The sequence below is a fragment of the Elaeis guineensis genome, chromosome 4 (assembly GCF_000442705.2).
Source record: "Elaeis guineensis isolate ETL-2024a chromosome 4, EG11, whole genome shotgun sequence".
NCBI classification, from domain to species: domain Eukaryota; kingdom Viridiplantae; phylum Streptophyta; class Magnoliopsida; order Arecales; family Arecaceae; genus Elaeis; species Elaeis guineensis.
The window spans coordinates 12,204,790-12,220,991 of record NC_025996.2 but is presented as its reverse complement, the minus strand read 5'-3'; the positions used below and the strand labels follow the sequence as shown (position 1 = coordinate 12,220,991).

General features: G+C 50.8%; 1 protein-coding gene across 1 annotated transcript; it reads left to right on the top strand.

Annotated features, from left to right (window-relative positions):
- On the top strand, positions 1-15,737 carry LOC105043960 (protein AE7; the record flags this gene model as incomplete). Its single annotated transcript, XM_073255558.1, is given in 4 exon segments — positions 1-35; positions 133-232; positions 15,241-15,286; positions 15,400-15,737. Coding segments are annotated over 4 exon segments (282 nt in total), but the record flags the coding sequence as incomplete, so codon positions are not given.
- Between the last annotated feature and the right edge of the window lie 465 nt (positions 15,738-16,202).

The following is a 16,202-nucleotide window of genomic DNA, read 5'->3' as shown; positions in this document are numbered from 1 at the left end:
TCAATTGAAGTTAATGACAAGCAAAGTTATGTTAGGTACATACCTATCTTCTATTAATCTGAACTGTACTTGAGTTGTCTGTTCAACTTGTTATATTGTTTTCCATCGTCAAGAATTATTTCTTTGGTTCAGGGTCACTTTTACCCCAACAGTTGAGCATTGCAGTATGGCAACCGTTATTGGACTTTGCCTACGTGTAAAACTTATGCGAAGTCTTCCTTCTCGTTACAAGGTAAAGATAGCCATTTGGTACATCCTTATAAATCAAACTTATTGTGGCATTGTATTATCCTAGAAGTATAACATTGTGCTTTTTCAATATCAGACCATATGTTGGTTATAAAGATCAAAGCTAACCATGAACACTTCTTATTCTTTACACGCCAAAGGGTGATCTAGTTTGTTGTGTTATATTCTGGCCTAGCTGTTTCCATCAGCTGCAATATGCCCCTTCTACAAAATACTTACAAGGTGAATAAAGCTACGCATTTGGTATAAAAGTTTCATGTACCATTTCATCATTTGCTACATTTAATTTCATTAAAAGAGCTTACATATGTCATAGGAGATCATTCAAAAATAATCCATCATGTCATTTAAAATTAGTGGAAGTCCAACATATGGATGATGGTAAATAGTGGCAGGAGGTTGGTAGTAGGTTTATGTTTAGCAATTCTCTAAATTTGCTTCTTGGGAGTTGGGACCAGAAGCTGGGAGCTTAGAAGTATGTCCTAGAAGGTCATGGAAGGCCCAGTATTGATAATGAAAGGGATCATAGATTAGACTTCCCCCCCGCCAACACACACACACACACAAACACACACACTCACACACACACACACAGAGTTTCATAATTAGCAAGCAAACTAAGGAGGTCATTCAAGCTTAGCTTATCATGATTTTTCCCTTTTGTTGCCAAGATTCTTATCATGGAATTTTGCAACATCATTTTTGAAACTTTTGTTCTTAATGTAGATGCATTGGTGGGTTTTTATGAAACTTACTGCATTTAATGCGTTTGTCTACTTAGGCATCTAGACAAGCTTGCTTTTGAATATAGAGATGTTGATTATCACTTACTGCTCAATCATCTATAACATGATAAAGTCAAGCATCTCAACAAGCTTGCTCTTGAATATGGAGATGTTGATTATTGTTTACTACTCAGTCATCCATAACATGAGAAAGGTGATTAAGAATCGGATCTCTTCACTCCATATGGCAATGGAACACGTTCTATATGTTAGTTTCTAATTTTCAATAATCTAGTGAGAGTAATAGGCATATAGTTGTTTCTAGTACCATAAGAACTTGTGCATGCATGTGCTTATTCCCCCATTGGATGCGCTTTTGGGGGTTCTTGGATGCTTAAGAAGGGCCAAGGACCCTAATTAATAATTTTTGGCTAGCATTTTTGGACGAGGTCTTAGGTTGTTACAGATAGTATTAGAGTTGACCACTGTCCATGTGTGGCTAGGGCATACTATGATATGAACCCTTCTGGGGCCGACCACGAGTTGGTTATGGCATTTTATTTCTGATCGGACTTTCCTTGGCAATAATACTAAGGCTTAAATAGGAAGTATGTAAGGATCCTTGTGGTTGTGTGTTTAGTTCGACAATAGATGCATATAGAGAGGTTTTGGATACTTAAGCAGGATCAAGAACTCCAACTTACAACTTCTCGATAACCCATTTTGGTTGAGGTCCCATTTCATGTCAAATGGTATTAAAGTTGATTTGGCTCATGGTCCATGTGTGCCTAGAGGACACTATAGCATAGGCCCTTTTGCAACTAACCACAAGTTGGTCGTGATATCTTTGTTTTTGATTGGACCTTTTCCTAGCGTGGATGCTTGGGCTTAAATAGGAAGTGTGTGTAAAAACCTGTACTAACATGTGCTTGGTAATTGAGGAGGTCTTGAACACTTGAGCAGGGTCAAGGACCCTAATTAATAACTTCTAGCTAGGGCTGCAGCTCGGGTGGGTCGGGTCGAGTTAAGACAAATTTAGCTTATCCCTACTTATGTATCTCCCAACTCTAGCATAACCCAAAATGGCCATAGTTTGGAATTTCTCTAACCCAATCCAACTGGCTCCAATTTTAAGTTAAAGTTTTGTTCATGTTGAATTGGGTTAGGCGAGTTGAGGTGGGGCCATGTCGAGTCAAGTTGTGCCATGTTAATCAGGTTAGATCCTATTGAATAGGAATTTTGAGGTGGTGGAAAGGTTTGGGGCATTTTTGTTGGATTGAGGCCTCAACAATTCATCATTTTAGTGGTACACTTATACATAATTTAACAAGATAGAAGACATAATTATATGAACATATACACAGTCTATATGAAACATTAATATGAATTTCGTCAATTTATTTGCATATTGGGCTGGGAAGGTCAACCCTAATTCCATCATTGTTGAGGTCCAGCTGGAATTTTTGAGCCCATGGCCAACTCAAATTTATAAAAGCGCAACCAAACCCTACTTCTGCCTAGCATTTTTAGGTGAGATCCTGGGTTGTTGCAGGTATCAAAACTTTTTTTCTTTCTCACTGACAAATTAGAATTGGCTTAAGGACTCGGGAACCTATAGGCCTAGAGTTCCTCCTTTGCATCTTGACCTTCTCTTGGGTTCTTATCGTGAGGACAGCACAGATCCTCTGGATTACATATAAGTGCTTTTAGTGTATCCATTGGTGATTTATATTCTTTTAAGATCATTTGAAAACCTAACTCAATGATTTTATGCCATTTGCTTGAGATGGGAGAGACAGTCACAAGGTTGTCAAGGTGGCTGAGCAATCCCTAGCCGGCAACAACCCTAACTTCGTAGGCACCACCTTCATAAGCAGACTGTCTAGTGACTTAAGCAATCCATCTTTAGAAAAATATACAAAAATAAAAATCTAATACTAACACAATTAACCTCATTTTTAAATCTTACATTTATTACCAATTCATAAATATTAACATATTTATGTAGATGTGACATGAATTATAGAAGTGGAACAATGAAGATGGCAGTATGCCACATAGATTCAATAATCAAAGACTTTGTCCGTAATAAATAAGTGGGAATGACATCAATCGGAATCATGGGTGCAAATTCTATGTTGCCAATTGTTGGTGCGAAAATCTGCTTGCGCCGGAGAAGCTGGAGTCGGGGAAGCCGCGGTCGCCGCCGGGACCTGCAAAGGAAGTCTAAACCGGAGGTGGGGTTGCTCCGGCAAGACCCTCCGACGTTCAAGTCAGTTATCTGCCTCAACAAGAATGGAGTGCTCGAACGGAGAATTTAGCAGAGTTTTGAGATAAGAAATGAGCTTATCGAATAACGTATCTGAGTCCCCTTTTATAGGCGGAGGAAGCAACGAATTGATGGCGACGTTTGTAACCGTCTGGCAGTGGACTGCCCAGGGTCAGGCGGAGTTTGCTGCGAAGCGTAGTGGAACGGACCCGTGGCTATCGCTTGGGCGTGCCACATGGAGTCTGCCGCATGAAGTGGGGCGGCGTTTTGCCGTCGTGACTTGCCAGTGGATGAGAGAATCGCGCAGTATCCGTTGCAGGAGGTGGAGCAGGATCGTGGCCGTTTATCGTGGCTGGTCAGGTAGTAATAGAGCCGCGCGGGATCCGTCATGGGGAGTGGAGCAGTGCTGCGATCGTTACTGCGGCCTGTCAGGGAGTGGTGGAGCTGCGCGGAATCCGCCGCAGGAAATGTAGCAGAATCGTGGTCGCGATCGTGGCCTGGGAGTGCTGATACTGATCTGTCGGCTGAAGTTCGGCAGTGGTCATAGTCCGGCCACCGTAGAGGTCCGGATGAAGACTGTCTGCAGCCGTTGGAATCGAGGACGGAGCCCGGCTCCCGTAGGAGTCCGGGCGAAGTTTTCCTGCAGTCAAGGTTAAAGGCGAAGTCCGGCTCCCGTAGGAGTCCGGACGGGGCTTACCAGCAATTAACGTTGAGGACGGAACCCGGCTCCCGTGGGAGTCCGGGCGGAGTCTGCTCGCAGCTGAAGTTATCGGCGGAGTCCGGCTCCCGTAGGAGTCCGGTCGCAGTCTGCCTTGCAGCCATTGGAGTCGAGGACGGAGCCCGACTCCCGTAGGAGTCCGGGCGAAGTTTTCCTGCAGTTAAGGTTAAAGGCGAAGTCCGGCTCCCGTAGGAGTCCGGACGGGGCTTACCAGCAATTAACGTTGAGGACGGAGCCCGGCTCCCGTGGGAGTCCGGGTGGAGCTGTCCTGTAGTCGATGTCGGCGGCGGAGCCCGGCTCCCGTAGGAGTCCGGGCGGAGTCTGCTTGCGGCTGAAGCTGTTGGCGTCGAGGATGAAGCCGGCTCCCATAAGAGTCCGGGCGAAGTCTCCCTGCAATTAAAGTCAGAGGGGAGGTCCGGCTCCCGTAGGAGTCCGGACGAGGCCTACCAGCGGTTGATGCTGAGGACGGAGCTCGGCTCCCGTAGGAGTCCGGACGAACTGTCCTGTAGTCGATGTCGGCGCAGAGCCCGGCTCCCGTAGGAGTCCGGGCGGAGTCTGCTTGTGGCTGAAGCTGTTGGCGTCGAGGATGAAGCCCGGCTCCCATAAGAGTCCGGCGAAGTCTCCCTGCAATTAAAGTCAGAGGGGAGGTCCGGCTCCCGTAGGAGTCCGGACGAGGCCTACCAGCGGTTGATGCTGAGGACGGAGCCCGGCTCCCGTAGGAGTCCGGGCGAAGCTGTCCTGTAGTCGATGTCGCGGCGGAGCCCGGCTCCCGTAGGAGTCCGGGCGGAGCTGTCTGTAGCGATGTCGGGGGGAGCCGGCTCCCGTAGGAGTTCGGGCGGAGTCTGCTTGCGGCTGAAGCTGTTGGAGTTCTCGGTGACGGAGCCCGGCTCCCGTAGGAGTCCGGGTGAAGTTGTCGTGTAGTCGATTCCACTGAGGACTTCGGCTGTGGGTATTTTATACCCAACACCTGTCCCCCTACTTCGAGTTTGAATTTCAAACGAAGGAAGTACAGAGAGAGAGATGGGCACAGCCGAAACCGTCCCTTCGAATCCTGCGCGCTGCCGCCTCCGGATATTTTGGCATTAAATGTGCGCGTGCCGGAGTCTTTTCGAATTGGAGCGGTACGAGGGGACGCTTCGAAATTCCCGCAGGTACTCTGGCCTAGGTACGGCGCAATTATGATCCTGCCAACCGTCAGCCGCTTTTAGCCGTCTGCCAGGGGGAGTGGGACACGTGTCGGATGCGGACTGGCCTGGGGGATTCGCGATCATTATGGCGCCGGATTCCAGGGTCTATTTAAACCCGTCCTCCCTCCTTTAGGCGTCCTACTCCATCCCTGAGTTTTCGCTGGTGTCTGTCTTCTCTTCGAGAGCCCTGCTTTAGTGAGCGTCTTCTCGAGCCGTAGGCGCCTCCCGTTTTTCGTCCCCCAGGTCCCTCAGAGTAATATAGATTAGTGCCAACCTTCCTCTCACCGCCTAGGGGCTTCTTTTCTCATCATTACTTTTGTGTATCCCTCCGAGTTAGTCTTCGGCCTCTCGTTCCCCTTTCGGTCCGTCTTTTTAGGGTCCTTTAGATCCTCCCTTCGAAACTACTCAAAATGTCCTCTGGCTCTTCTGCTCCCGGCAGTTCCGAAGTTCTTCTGCTTCAAACCCCCAGGTCCCTGTCTCTGTGGACGAACCCGCGTCCGGGGCTGGGCCTCGCCCGGTTTTCGCACCGGGCGTTATTCCATGTTCCTCGACTTCGGAGGAACTCCTTCTGATAAGGGTTCAGTATGGGGTTCCTCCGGAGTACGACCTGGAGCTACCTGGCCCCTCTGACCGGGTCAGCACTCCTCCTCCCGGTCGCTTTTGTTTGTATCAGGAAGCGTTCCGTGCCGGACTCCGGCTTCCGCTTCCTGCCTTTGTCGCTGCCTTCTTCCGCTTCTTGGACATCTCTCTCGCTTCCGTGGCCCCGAATTCTTTTAGGTTTTTGATAGGGTTTCTCTCCCTCTGCCACATAGTCGAGGTTCAGCTGTCTCTCTCCTTGTTTAGACATTTTTATACCTTCAAACGCCATCCTTCGGCGAAGGACTGGTGGTACTTCTCCCCCCAGTTTGGTAAGAAGGGGTTGCTGAAAGGCGCCCCTTCTTCGATTCACAATTGGAAGGGAAAATACCTCTTCGTCCACTGTCCGACCTTGGAACTGGGCCTGCCCCTTGGGGTTCTCTGAGGGATTCCGTCCGTCGGGCTCCCAGCTTGGGGGAGGACGACCTCCAGGCCGTCCAGAAGCTTCTAACTTATCCCGCTCCTTCCCTTCCTAATCTTCTGAGGGAGCAGCTTCTTTTCAACATCGGCCTGAGCCCCCAGGATCCAGCGAGTATTCGTCTTATCTTTTCTTTTCTTGCCTTCCTCTTCTTCTTCTCTTTACTTCTTTTTCCTTCCCACTCTCTTCTTTTTCTTTCTTTTTTTTTTTTTTTTTTTTTGACTCTTGATTGATCGGTGTTGCTTCTTTTTCCCCTTTTTCTTCTTTCTTCTCTTTCTTTTCTTTTTTTTTTTTTTTTTAGCAATGGACGCCGAAGCAACGCGGATGCTCGCCAGGGGCATGAGAGCTCAGAAGAGAAAGGGCGCGGCGGCCTCCGGATCGGCGAAGAGGGCCAGGGCGGAGGAGACGAGCTTGGCTGCGCCCGTCCAGGCGGCCCCGGCCATCGACATTCCTTCAGATGCCGAGCCAGTGGCTCCCGGGCCTCCTCGAGGAGCCCGCGACTGGGGCCCCCGCTCCGGGGGTTCGCTCCACGGAGGCGCCCGCCGCGGGGAGGAGGAGGAAATCGGTGGCTCGCAGGGCGAGTAGCCACCGAGCTGCTGTAGACGAGTCCGTCTGCTCCGAGGAGGGATCGGAGAATCCCTTCAACGATAGGGACTTGATCAGGCGGTTGATCGACGGCTGCATCCTGTCCGACGTCGTGGGGAGGATCGACCGCGCCGATCCTGAGCAGCGGGCTTGGGACTCTTTGGGGTCCTTCCTCGAGGTAAACGGATCTTTATTTACACGGTCACTCGGCCTCTGTCGTAATTATCTATCCGTCCTTGCAGATTGGGCACCAGCTCTTCGCCTATATCGAGGCGGTGAGCCGCATGAGGAGGGACATCCTCCAGGCGGAGGAACGCTGCCAAGCCGAGGTTGCCCGCCTCCAAGCGAAGTCGGCTGAAGTAGCCGCCCTCCAGGAGGCCCTGGAAAGAGAGAAGCAGGCCCGGGAGGAGGAGAGGCAGATCTTGGAGGAGTCGGCGAGGAAGGCGGAGGCCGAGGTCGCCATTTGGTCGAGCAAACTCCGGTCCTGGTCTCGGAGGCCAGGGCCCTTGCGGTGGAGGAATTCAAGGCCTCCGCGGAGATGAGGGACCTGAATGTCCAGTTCGGCCAGGAGGCGTTCACCAAGGGGTTCGAGTTCTGCCAAGAGAAGGTGGCCAGCAAATTCCCCGAGCTCGACCTCGGCTTCCTCGAGGAGTTCGAAGACGAGGCCGGCCCCTCATCTGCCGCCACTGCGGTCGCACCCCCCGCGCCGGGTTCTCCACCTCCCGCCCCTGAGGTCTGAGACCTCTGATCTTGTGCCCTTATTTTGTCGCAATATTTCCTTTCTGTTTGTCTTCACAATTATTCAATCAATAAAGTCGAATTTCTTGTTGTGGATGGCTTCTCCTTCCCCCTCCTCCTTCTTTCTGCTTTTCTCTTTGCAATGAGTCGTTCCCTGATGCTTTTGCCTTCCGATGGTAGTGCCCTGCAGAAGCACTCCCCTTGCCTCTGGGGGTCCCGCTGAAATCGACAATCCAGCGGTTGAAAAAAGAGGTCCTTCACCTGACGAAGAAGTTGAAGAAGACGGAAGGTGAACTCCGCAAATCGAGAGAAGGCCATTCTGAAGCCGCCGCTGAGGCCGCCCACTTCCGGAGTCTCTATGTGAAGGCGATCATGGATTACAGCCGGAGGAAGGCGAACTTCGCAAAGAACTCGAGGAGTGCAAGAAGAGCACCAGCGACCGTATTTGGGCTCAAGAAGCCAGGATCAGCGCCCTTAAGGTGGAACTGTCAGCTGCGAAGAGGAAGATCGGCCAGCTGGAAGGAAATTCATCCCGGCTCTTGGCCCGGGTCGATGATGAACAGAAGTGGCCGACCTTCAGAAGCAGCTTCAGGACGCCGAGATGAGCCATGACGTTCAGCGGGCCAGCTGGCGCCGGCAGGTGGAAGAGTATAAAGGGAGATTCCGGACGGCGGCCGACGAAGTCGTTCGTCTCCAGAGGCAGCTGGCTAACAGGGCGCAGCTTACTTCCGCCCAAGATTCTGAAGAGCTCTAAGCCCTGAGAGGCACTATTGAAGGGATTTCTGTCTCTCTCGGGGAGAAGTCAGCCAAGCTGCAACAAGTGAAGATCCAACTGGCACTTGAGCGGCGGGCCGTCGCAGACGCGGAGGCGGAGTCCGAAGTTTTGAGGAAGAGGCGTCGAGAAGCGGAGGCTGAGAGCCAGCAACTTCGTCGGACGCTCCAGGATGCACTGTGAAAGAGGGAAGAGCTAGAAGGAGAAATAGAGAATCTGAGGCAGTCCTGGTTGAGGGACGGAATAGATAACTCCAGGTCGGAGGGAGCAGGGCCTCCTTAGAGCTCTTTTTGCCTTTCTGTCTTATCATGTAGTTACTTCCTTTTTGTCGTTTTGCCCTCCTTTCCTTGGCCTTCCTGGCTTTGTAGTGTGTATATCGGAAATGGAATAAAAAGAGCGTTTTGCGTTACCTCGTCCGCGCGCTGCACTAATATCGCTGTCTGCCAAACCTTTCTTGCCATCTGTCTTGCCCGATGTTGACATCGTTGGGAGGGGGCTTTTTCCTTTCATCTGATCTTGTTAGCCGGCCAGGTTTCGCCACCATTAGCCCTCGCTGCAGAAGTCGTGGATGGAGCCCGACTCTCGTAGGAGCCCGGCTGAAGTCTTCCTTGGGGAGCGGAACTCGGCTCCCGTAGGAGTCCGGGTGAAGTCCTCCTTGCGGGCGGAACCCGGCTCCCGTAGGAGTCCGGGTGAAGTCTTCCTCGCGGGCGGAACCCGGCTCCCGTAGGAGTCCGGCTGAAGTCCTCCTCGCGGGCGGAACCCGGCTCCCGTAGAAGTCCGGGTGAAGTCCTCCTCGCGGGCGGAACCCGGCTCCCGTAGGAGTCCGGGTGAAGTCCTCCTCGCGGGCGGAACCCGGCTCCCGTAGGAGTCCGGATGAAGTCCTCCTTGCGGCGGAACCCGGCTCCCGTAGGAGTCCGGGTGGAGTCTTCCTTGCGGGCGGAACCCGGCTCCCGTAGGAGTCCGAGCGGAGTCTTCCTTGCGGGTGGAACCCGGCTCCCGTAGGAGTCAGGGCCTTCCATTTTGCTCGAGCCGGTGTGAGGTTCTCCCCTCGTTACCAGCCTGGCTGTGGGGGCGCGTTAGGGCACTGTAAGGCTTCTCCCCCCATCCGGTCTAAAAGAACCGGGCCTTCGACTTTGCTCATGTCAGGATGAGGTTCTCCTCCTGTTCCTGACATGGCTGTGGGGGCACATTAGGGCGTTGTAAGGCCTCTCCCCCCATCCGGTCTAAAAGAACCGGGCTTTTGACTTTGCTCATGTCAGGACGAGGTTCTCCTCCTGTTCCTGACATGGCTGTGGGGGCGTATTAGGGCGTTGTAAGGCCTCTCCCCCCATCCGGTCTAAAAGAACCGGGCCTTTGACTTTGCTCATGTCAGGACGAGGTTCTCCTCCTGTTCCTGACATAGCTGTGGGGGCACATTAGGGCGTTGTAAGGCCTCTCCCCCCATCCGGTCTAAGAGAATCGGGCCTTTGACTTTGCTCATGTCAGGACGAGGTTCTCCTCCTGTTCCTGACATGGCTTTGTTTTTGGAGGGATCATATCCAGTCATAATAAATCCACGCCAGGTGGGAAGGGCACGTTAGGTGGAAAGGAAAGTAGATTCAAGGTGAAATCGTAAGTGATACATTTACAGTTTTCCCGCTCCTCCTTGAGGCCCTCCGATGATGGAGTCGATGGTCCCGATGGGAGGCCGGTCCCCGGGTTGCTCCTCCCTTCTCTGCGGTTCAGGCTGTGGGAGGGCTCTTGGCCGGTCTCCTCTACCCTCAGGCCTGCGGTGGATGAATCTGTCGAGTCGACCTCGCCGAATGAGCTCCTCGATCTCGTCCTGGAGCTGGATGCATTCTTCGGTGTCGTGGCCGTCGTCGCGGTGGTAGAGGCAGAACTTGTTGGGGTTGCGCTTCCCGGGATGTGTGCGCATCTTCTCCGGCCTAGGGAGCTGCTCCCTGACCTCCATTAGTACCTGGGCCTTCAAGGCATTGAGGGGGGCGTAGTTGCGAAATCTCCCTGGTGGGGAGCCCCGCCGAACCCCGCGGTCCGGGCTTCTCTGCCTGCGTGCCCGGGGTGGAGTATGGGCGCGCTTATGTCCAGGAGGGGATCGGGAACGTGGCCGGGCTTCCTTTGGCCTTTTCTCAACTACGGGCTTACTCGAATCTTCCGCTTGACGCTCCCTTGCTGTCTCTTCGTCCTTCATTTTGAAGGCTTCTTTCGCTCGGGCGTATCCTTCAGCCCGAGCCAGTAAATCGGCAAAATCCCTGGGGTACTTCTTCTCCAGGGAGAACAAAAGATCATTCTTCTGAAGGCCACCTTTCAGGGCGGCTATGGCAACTGATTGGTCCAAGTTCCGGACCTCCAACGCCGCGATGTTAAAGCGGTTGACGTAGGTCCGTATGGACTCCCCTTCCCTCTGCTTGATGTTGATGAGGGACTCCGAACCCTTCCGGGGGCGTCGGCTGCTGACAAAATGGGCCACAAATTGGTGGCTCATTTGATCGAAGGAAAAGATGGTGCCCGGCTTCAAAGTCGAGTACCAGTTCCTCGCTGCTCCCTTCAAAGTAGACGGGAAAGCCCGGCATAAGATGGCGTCAGGAGCGCCGTGAAGCAGCATCATCGTCCGGAAGGCCTCCAGATGATCAACCGGGTCCGAAGTCCCGTCGTAGCTTTCGAACTGGGGAAGCTTGAAGTTTGGCGGGATCGGTTCCTGCATGATCATTTGAGAGAAGGGAGGGTCAGTACAAATATCCTCACCATGAGCGGGGGGCACGTGGCGGAGTTCTTCAATCCGCCGGTTCATCTCCTGGAGCCTCCGGTCCAGGAAATCCTCTCGACTTCGAGTCTCGAGGGTCCTCTGGCAGAGCGGGGACAGGGATCTTCCAGGGGTGGAGTCGTGGTCCGATTGAGGGCTCTCTACCCTCGGATTTGTTTTCCCGGGAAGGACGGGGCGGCTGGCCCAGGTGGACCGCCCCGCCGCCGGGTTCTGACATTCCGGAGATGCCCTTTCCGGGTGCGCCGACGCCTGCGGTTGCTGCTGCTGCATTGCTTGCACAGCTTCGATGAGGCCTCTGACCTGCTGTGCCAGCAAGTCAAATTGCTCCGTGCCGACCGCCGCCGTCGGAGGAGGAGGAGGAGGCTGGGAAATAGGAGGGGAGGCCGGAGCCTGAGATCTGGCCGCGGAGGTCGTGGACCGTCGTGTGGATGCCTTGCGTGGAGGCATCGAGCGTGGATCTCGCGGGGGAAAATTAGGAGTGGGTGTCGGAGAGACGATCGGAGGCGGCTCCGTTGAACACTCCTTTAAGAACAAGGGTACCGCGAAGGCTCACCCCTTCCTCTAGCGCCAATCCTGTTGGTGCGAAAATCTGCTTGCGCCGGAGAAGCTGGAGTCGGGGAAGCCGCGGTCGCCGCCGGGACCTGCAAAGAAGTCTAAACCGCAGGTGGGGTTGCTCCGGCAAGACCCTCCGACGCTCAAGTCAGTTCTCTGCCTCAACAAGAATGGAGTGCTCGAACGGAGAATTTAGCAGAGTTTTGAGATAAGAAATGAGCTTATCGAATAACGTATCTGAGTCCCCCTTTTATAGGCGGAGGAAGCAACGAATTGATGGCGACGTTTGTAACCGTCTGGCAGTGGACTGCCCAGGGTCAGGCGGAGTTTGCTGCGAAGCGTAGTGGAACGGACCCGTGGCTATCGCTGGGGCGTGCCACGTGGAGTCTGCCGCATGAAGTGGGGCGGCGTTTTGCCGTCGTGACTTGCCAGTGGATGAGAGAATCGCGCAGTATCCGTTGCAGGAGGTGGAGCAGGATCGTGGCCGTTTATCGTGGCTGGTCAGGTAGTAATGGAGCCGCGCGGGATCCGTCATGGGGAGTGGAGCAGTGCTGCGATCGTTACTGCGGCCTGTCAGGGAGTGGTGGAGCTGCGCGGAATCCGCCGCAGGAAATGTAGCAGAATCGTGGTCGCGATCGTGGCCTGGGAGTGCTGATACTGATCTGTCGGCTGAAGTTCGGCAGTGGTCATAGTCCGGCCACCGTAGAGGTCCGGATGAAGACTGTCTGCAGCCGTTGGAATCGAGGACGGAGCCCGGCTCCCGTAGGAGTCCGGGCGAAGTTTTCCTGCAGTCAAGGTTAAAGGCGAAGTCCGGCTCCCGTAGGAGTCCGGACGGGGCTTACCAGCAATTAACGTTGAGGACGGAACCCGGCTCCCGTGGGAGTCCGGGCGGAGTCTGCTCGCAGCTGAAGTTATCGGCGGAGTCCGGCTCCCGTAGGAGTCCGTCCGGCTCCCGTAGGAGTCCGGTCGCAGTCTGCCTTGCAGCCGTTGGAGTCGAGGACGGAGCCCGGCTCCCGTAGGAGTCCGGGCGAAGTTTTCCTGCAGTTAAGATTAAAGGCGAAGTCCGGCTCCCGTAGGAGTCCGGACGGGGCTTACCAGCAATTAACGTTGAGGACGGAGCCCGGCTCCCGTGGGAGTCCGGGTGGAGCTGTCCTGTAGTCGATGTCGGCGGCGGAGCCCGGCTCCCGTAGGAGTCCGGGCGGAGTCTGCTTGCGGCTGAAGCTGTTGGCGTCGAGGATGAAGCCCGGCTCCCATAAGAGTCCGGGCGAAGTCTCCCTACAATTAAAGTCAGAGGGGAGGTCCGGCTCCCGTAGGAGTCCGGACGAGGCCTACCAGCGGTTGATGCTGAGGACGGAGTCCGGCTCCCGTAGGAGTCCGGGCGAAACTGTCCTGTAGTCGATGTCGGCGGTGGAGCCCGGCTCCCGTAGGAGTCCGGGCGGAGTCTGCTTGTGGCTGAAGCTGTTGGCGTCGAGGATGAAGCCCGGCTCCCATAAGAGTCCGGGCGAAGTCTCCCTGCAATTAAAGTCAGAGGGGAGGTCCGGCTCCCGTAGGAGTCCGGACGAGGCCTACCAGCGGTTGATGCTGAGGACGGAGCCCGGCTCCCGTAGGAGTCCGGGCGAAGCTGTCCTGTGTCGATGTCGGCAGCGGAGCCCGGCTCCCGTAGGAGTCCGGGCGGAGCTGTCCTGTAGTCGATGTCGGCGGCGGAGTCCGGCTCCCGTAGGAGTCCGGGCGGAGTCTGCTTGCGGCTGAAGCTGTTGGAGTTCTCGGTGACGGAGCCCGGCTCCCGTAGGAGTCCGAGTGAAGTTGTCTTGTAGTCGATTCCACTGAGGACTTCGGCTGTGGGTATTTTATACCCAACACCAATCAAACAGAAAAATTCAGCATTAAGTAACAGCTGAATATCTTTTATTTCTTATTATAGAAACTCACTTTGATCTTCAATATAAAGCTAGAAGCACTAGAACTGGTCTCTTTCGCAAAAAAGTGATGTAATAAAGAAAATAAACTGGATTTATAAAATTGACCACCCCAATAGTTGGGACAAGGATAGATGACATTGGTTACGGACCAAGGTGGCAAGTGAATTGGATTGACCTACTTCTGATTTGGAATCTATCCAAAATTAATCTGGCCCAATCTGATTTGAAATTATTTGGATTAGGCTCAGATTAGAAAACATGATCTATTCTGTATATCAATTGGATTTGGATCTTTAAATTCCCAATCCATACCTGAAGTGACCCAAACTGATACAAAACTAGTATTGTGTATATTTCAAAACCCTCTTTAAATATAAGAAATTAGTCTTCTTTTCACGATATAGTTGGCTGATAACTTGTGTTATTGACTGTGATGATGTGTGGTTATGAATCAAATCTTAGTATGTTTTTGATAATATTTATATTTTTTTATTGTTATTTTATTGCATAACTTGTTTGTGATATAATTGGATAATCTTTTTATATATATGTCTATTCTGATTCATGTTTTGATTATTCTTGACCTAATTTAACCCAAAACATCTGATGGATTTATAAAATTAATATTGAATCCAATTAGATCTAACTTGAAGGTAATTGGATTAATTTTTGTTCAATATTTTGACCCAATTCAAAAAATGGATTGGATGTGGGTTATGCTCATCCCTGATCCAACCCGGTTTGCTTGCGGCCTTAGTTATGGTAGAATTCATTTAACTGGTCAAAGCAGTCATACAGAAACTTATAAGGTTTGCAAGCTTCCTTTTAGATCATTTGGGAGGTCAGAGTATTATTTTACAACATAGAATAGATTCAGTTTATAAAATCTGAATTTGCATGGTTTTCTGCCAACCACGGCGGACTTAGAGTTCACATGATACTATTGGAGCGTGCATGAGATTATTGGGTGACAAAAAGGCTTGAAGAGTCATAATTAAGTGGAATATTTTTGTTACTTGGAGTTGATGAGGGCTTTATGGGTTATGAGTAGGATCTCCATGAAAGGGACCTGCATAATTCTATGGCATGAAATTATGGAGGAGAGGACAGCATTATGAATCAGACTCTAGTGTATGTGGATTAAGTTTTATGCGTTTAGAAGGGGAATCTAACAGAGGCCTTGCTATGACCAAAAAAAAAACATTACTGAGGTATCATGAAGGCTCCTTGTTGACTTTGGTTTGGTTTACTTTCAAAGTTGATGTTCTTCCTTCTCCTATTTCATCAGTGCTCAATAAAATGGAGCATATGTTAAAGAATAATGGTTTAATGGTTTCCATATGCTAACTTTCTGCTTTGAGGGGCCATGTGTTGCCCTGGGTTTTCTTTTTTCCTGTGCGCTGTTAATGCCAGTTTAGGCCTGCAGGCCTTATAATGTTTCCTTTTGGCCTGGCCAGGGGGTGTGTGTATGGTGCTACTTTAGCAGTCATCAAAACTAAGAAAAGGAAATGACTTGAAAGAGAAACCACCATGTTTTTTAAAAAAGATTATATTATTTGGACAACTGCAATGATTTAGTTATATTTGTTTTTCTGTGTGATTTGCAATTTTGATGATATTTATTGTCTTTGGCTATAGTAGTTACCAGCCTTCATGTCTGGTTGTGATAAACCGATCTTTGATCTTGTAATCCTTGATGCATTTTCTATAGGTTGATGTTAGGATAGCCCCTGGAACACATGCGACTGAAGCTGCTGGTACTTCATCATCATACTTGTTACTGTATTTGATACTAGTTGCCAGCATTCCTTCTTTTGGTAGCACAATATTTATATATTTGTAACATCACTTTATTTCTCAATTCTTGTAGTAAATAAGCAGTTGAACGACAAGGAACGTGTAGCAGCAGCATTGGAGAATCCCAACCTGTCGGAAATGGTTAATGAGTGCTTAGCACCAACCTTTGCATGATGCGTGGTTGTGTTTAGAATTGCAGGAAATAGATTATTTAATTTGTTTGCATGGTTGTATGCAGTAGACATATATATTGTCCTTGCAGTCGAACGATTACTGTCAGTTCCCTCAGGTAATGCTGGATTATACATGGGTAATTTTTGAGCTATGTTAATGTCAACCACAGGTAGATCCAACTATTTTTCTTGTTTGTGTCCTGCACACGTGAATAAATAAATGAAACTTTTTTTGAAACTCATGCTGTGATTATCCAAAATACATGATCCAATGATTAGCGAAATTACATGTTATCATATGCTTGAAGTGCACAGTGATGAAGATAATACATAATTGTGGTATGAATTCTTAACTTAAAAAGAATGAAGAGTTGCTAAGCCTTTAGTGTGGTGTTAAAAGTTTAACATATGTTGGGAACTTCACCTATTTACTTGACCTTCATCAATTATTGATGTTGATCCTCACTTTTTCTGAAAATACATATGAACTCATCAGATCTTTTTTACGCCATGGCTATTGCAGTATTGACCAATATTTTTCATTCTGATTTAATTGTTCTTTCAGTATTATCTTGCATATAATGGGAGAGCACCAATGTTTCAAACTCTGAATTATGAGACCTTGAGTGAATTGGTTTGTGTGATCACCAGGATAAGTACATCTGATGGATATACAATTTATTGTCGAGTGTATGTCAGAATA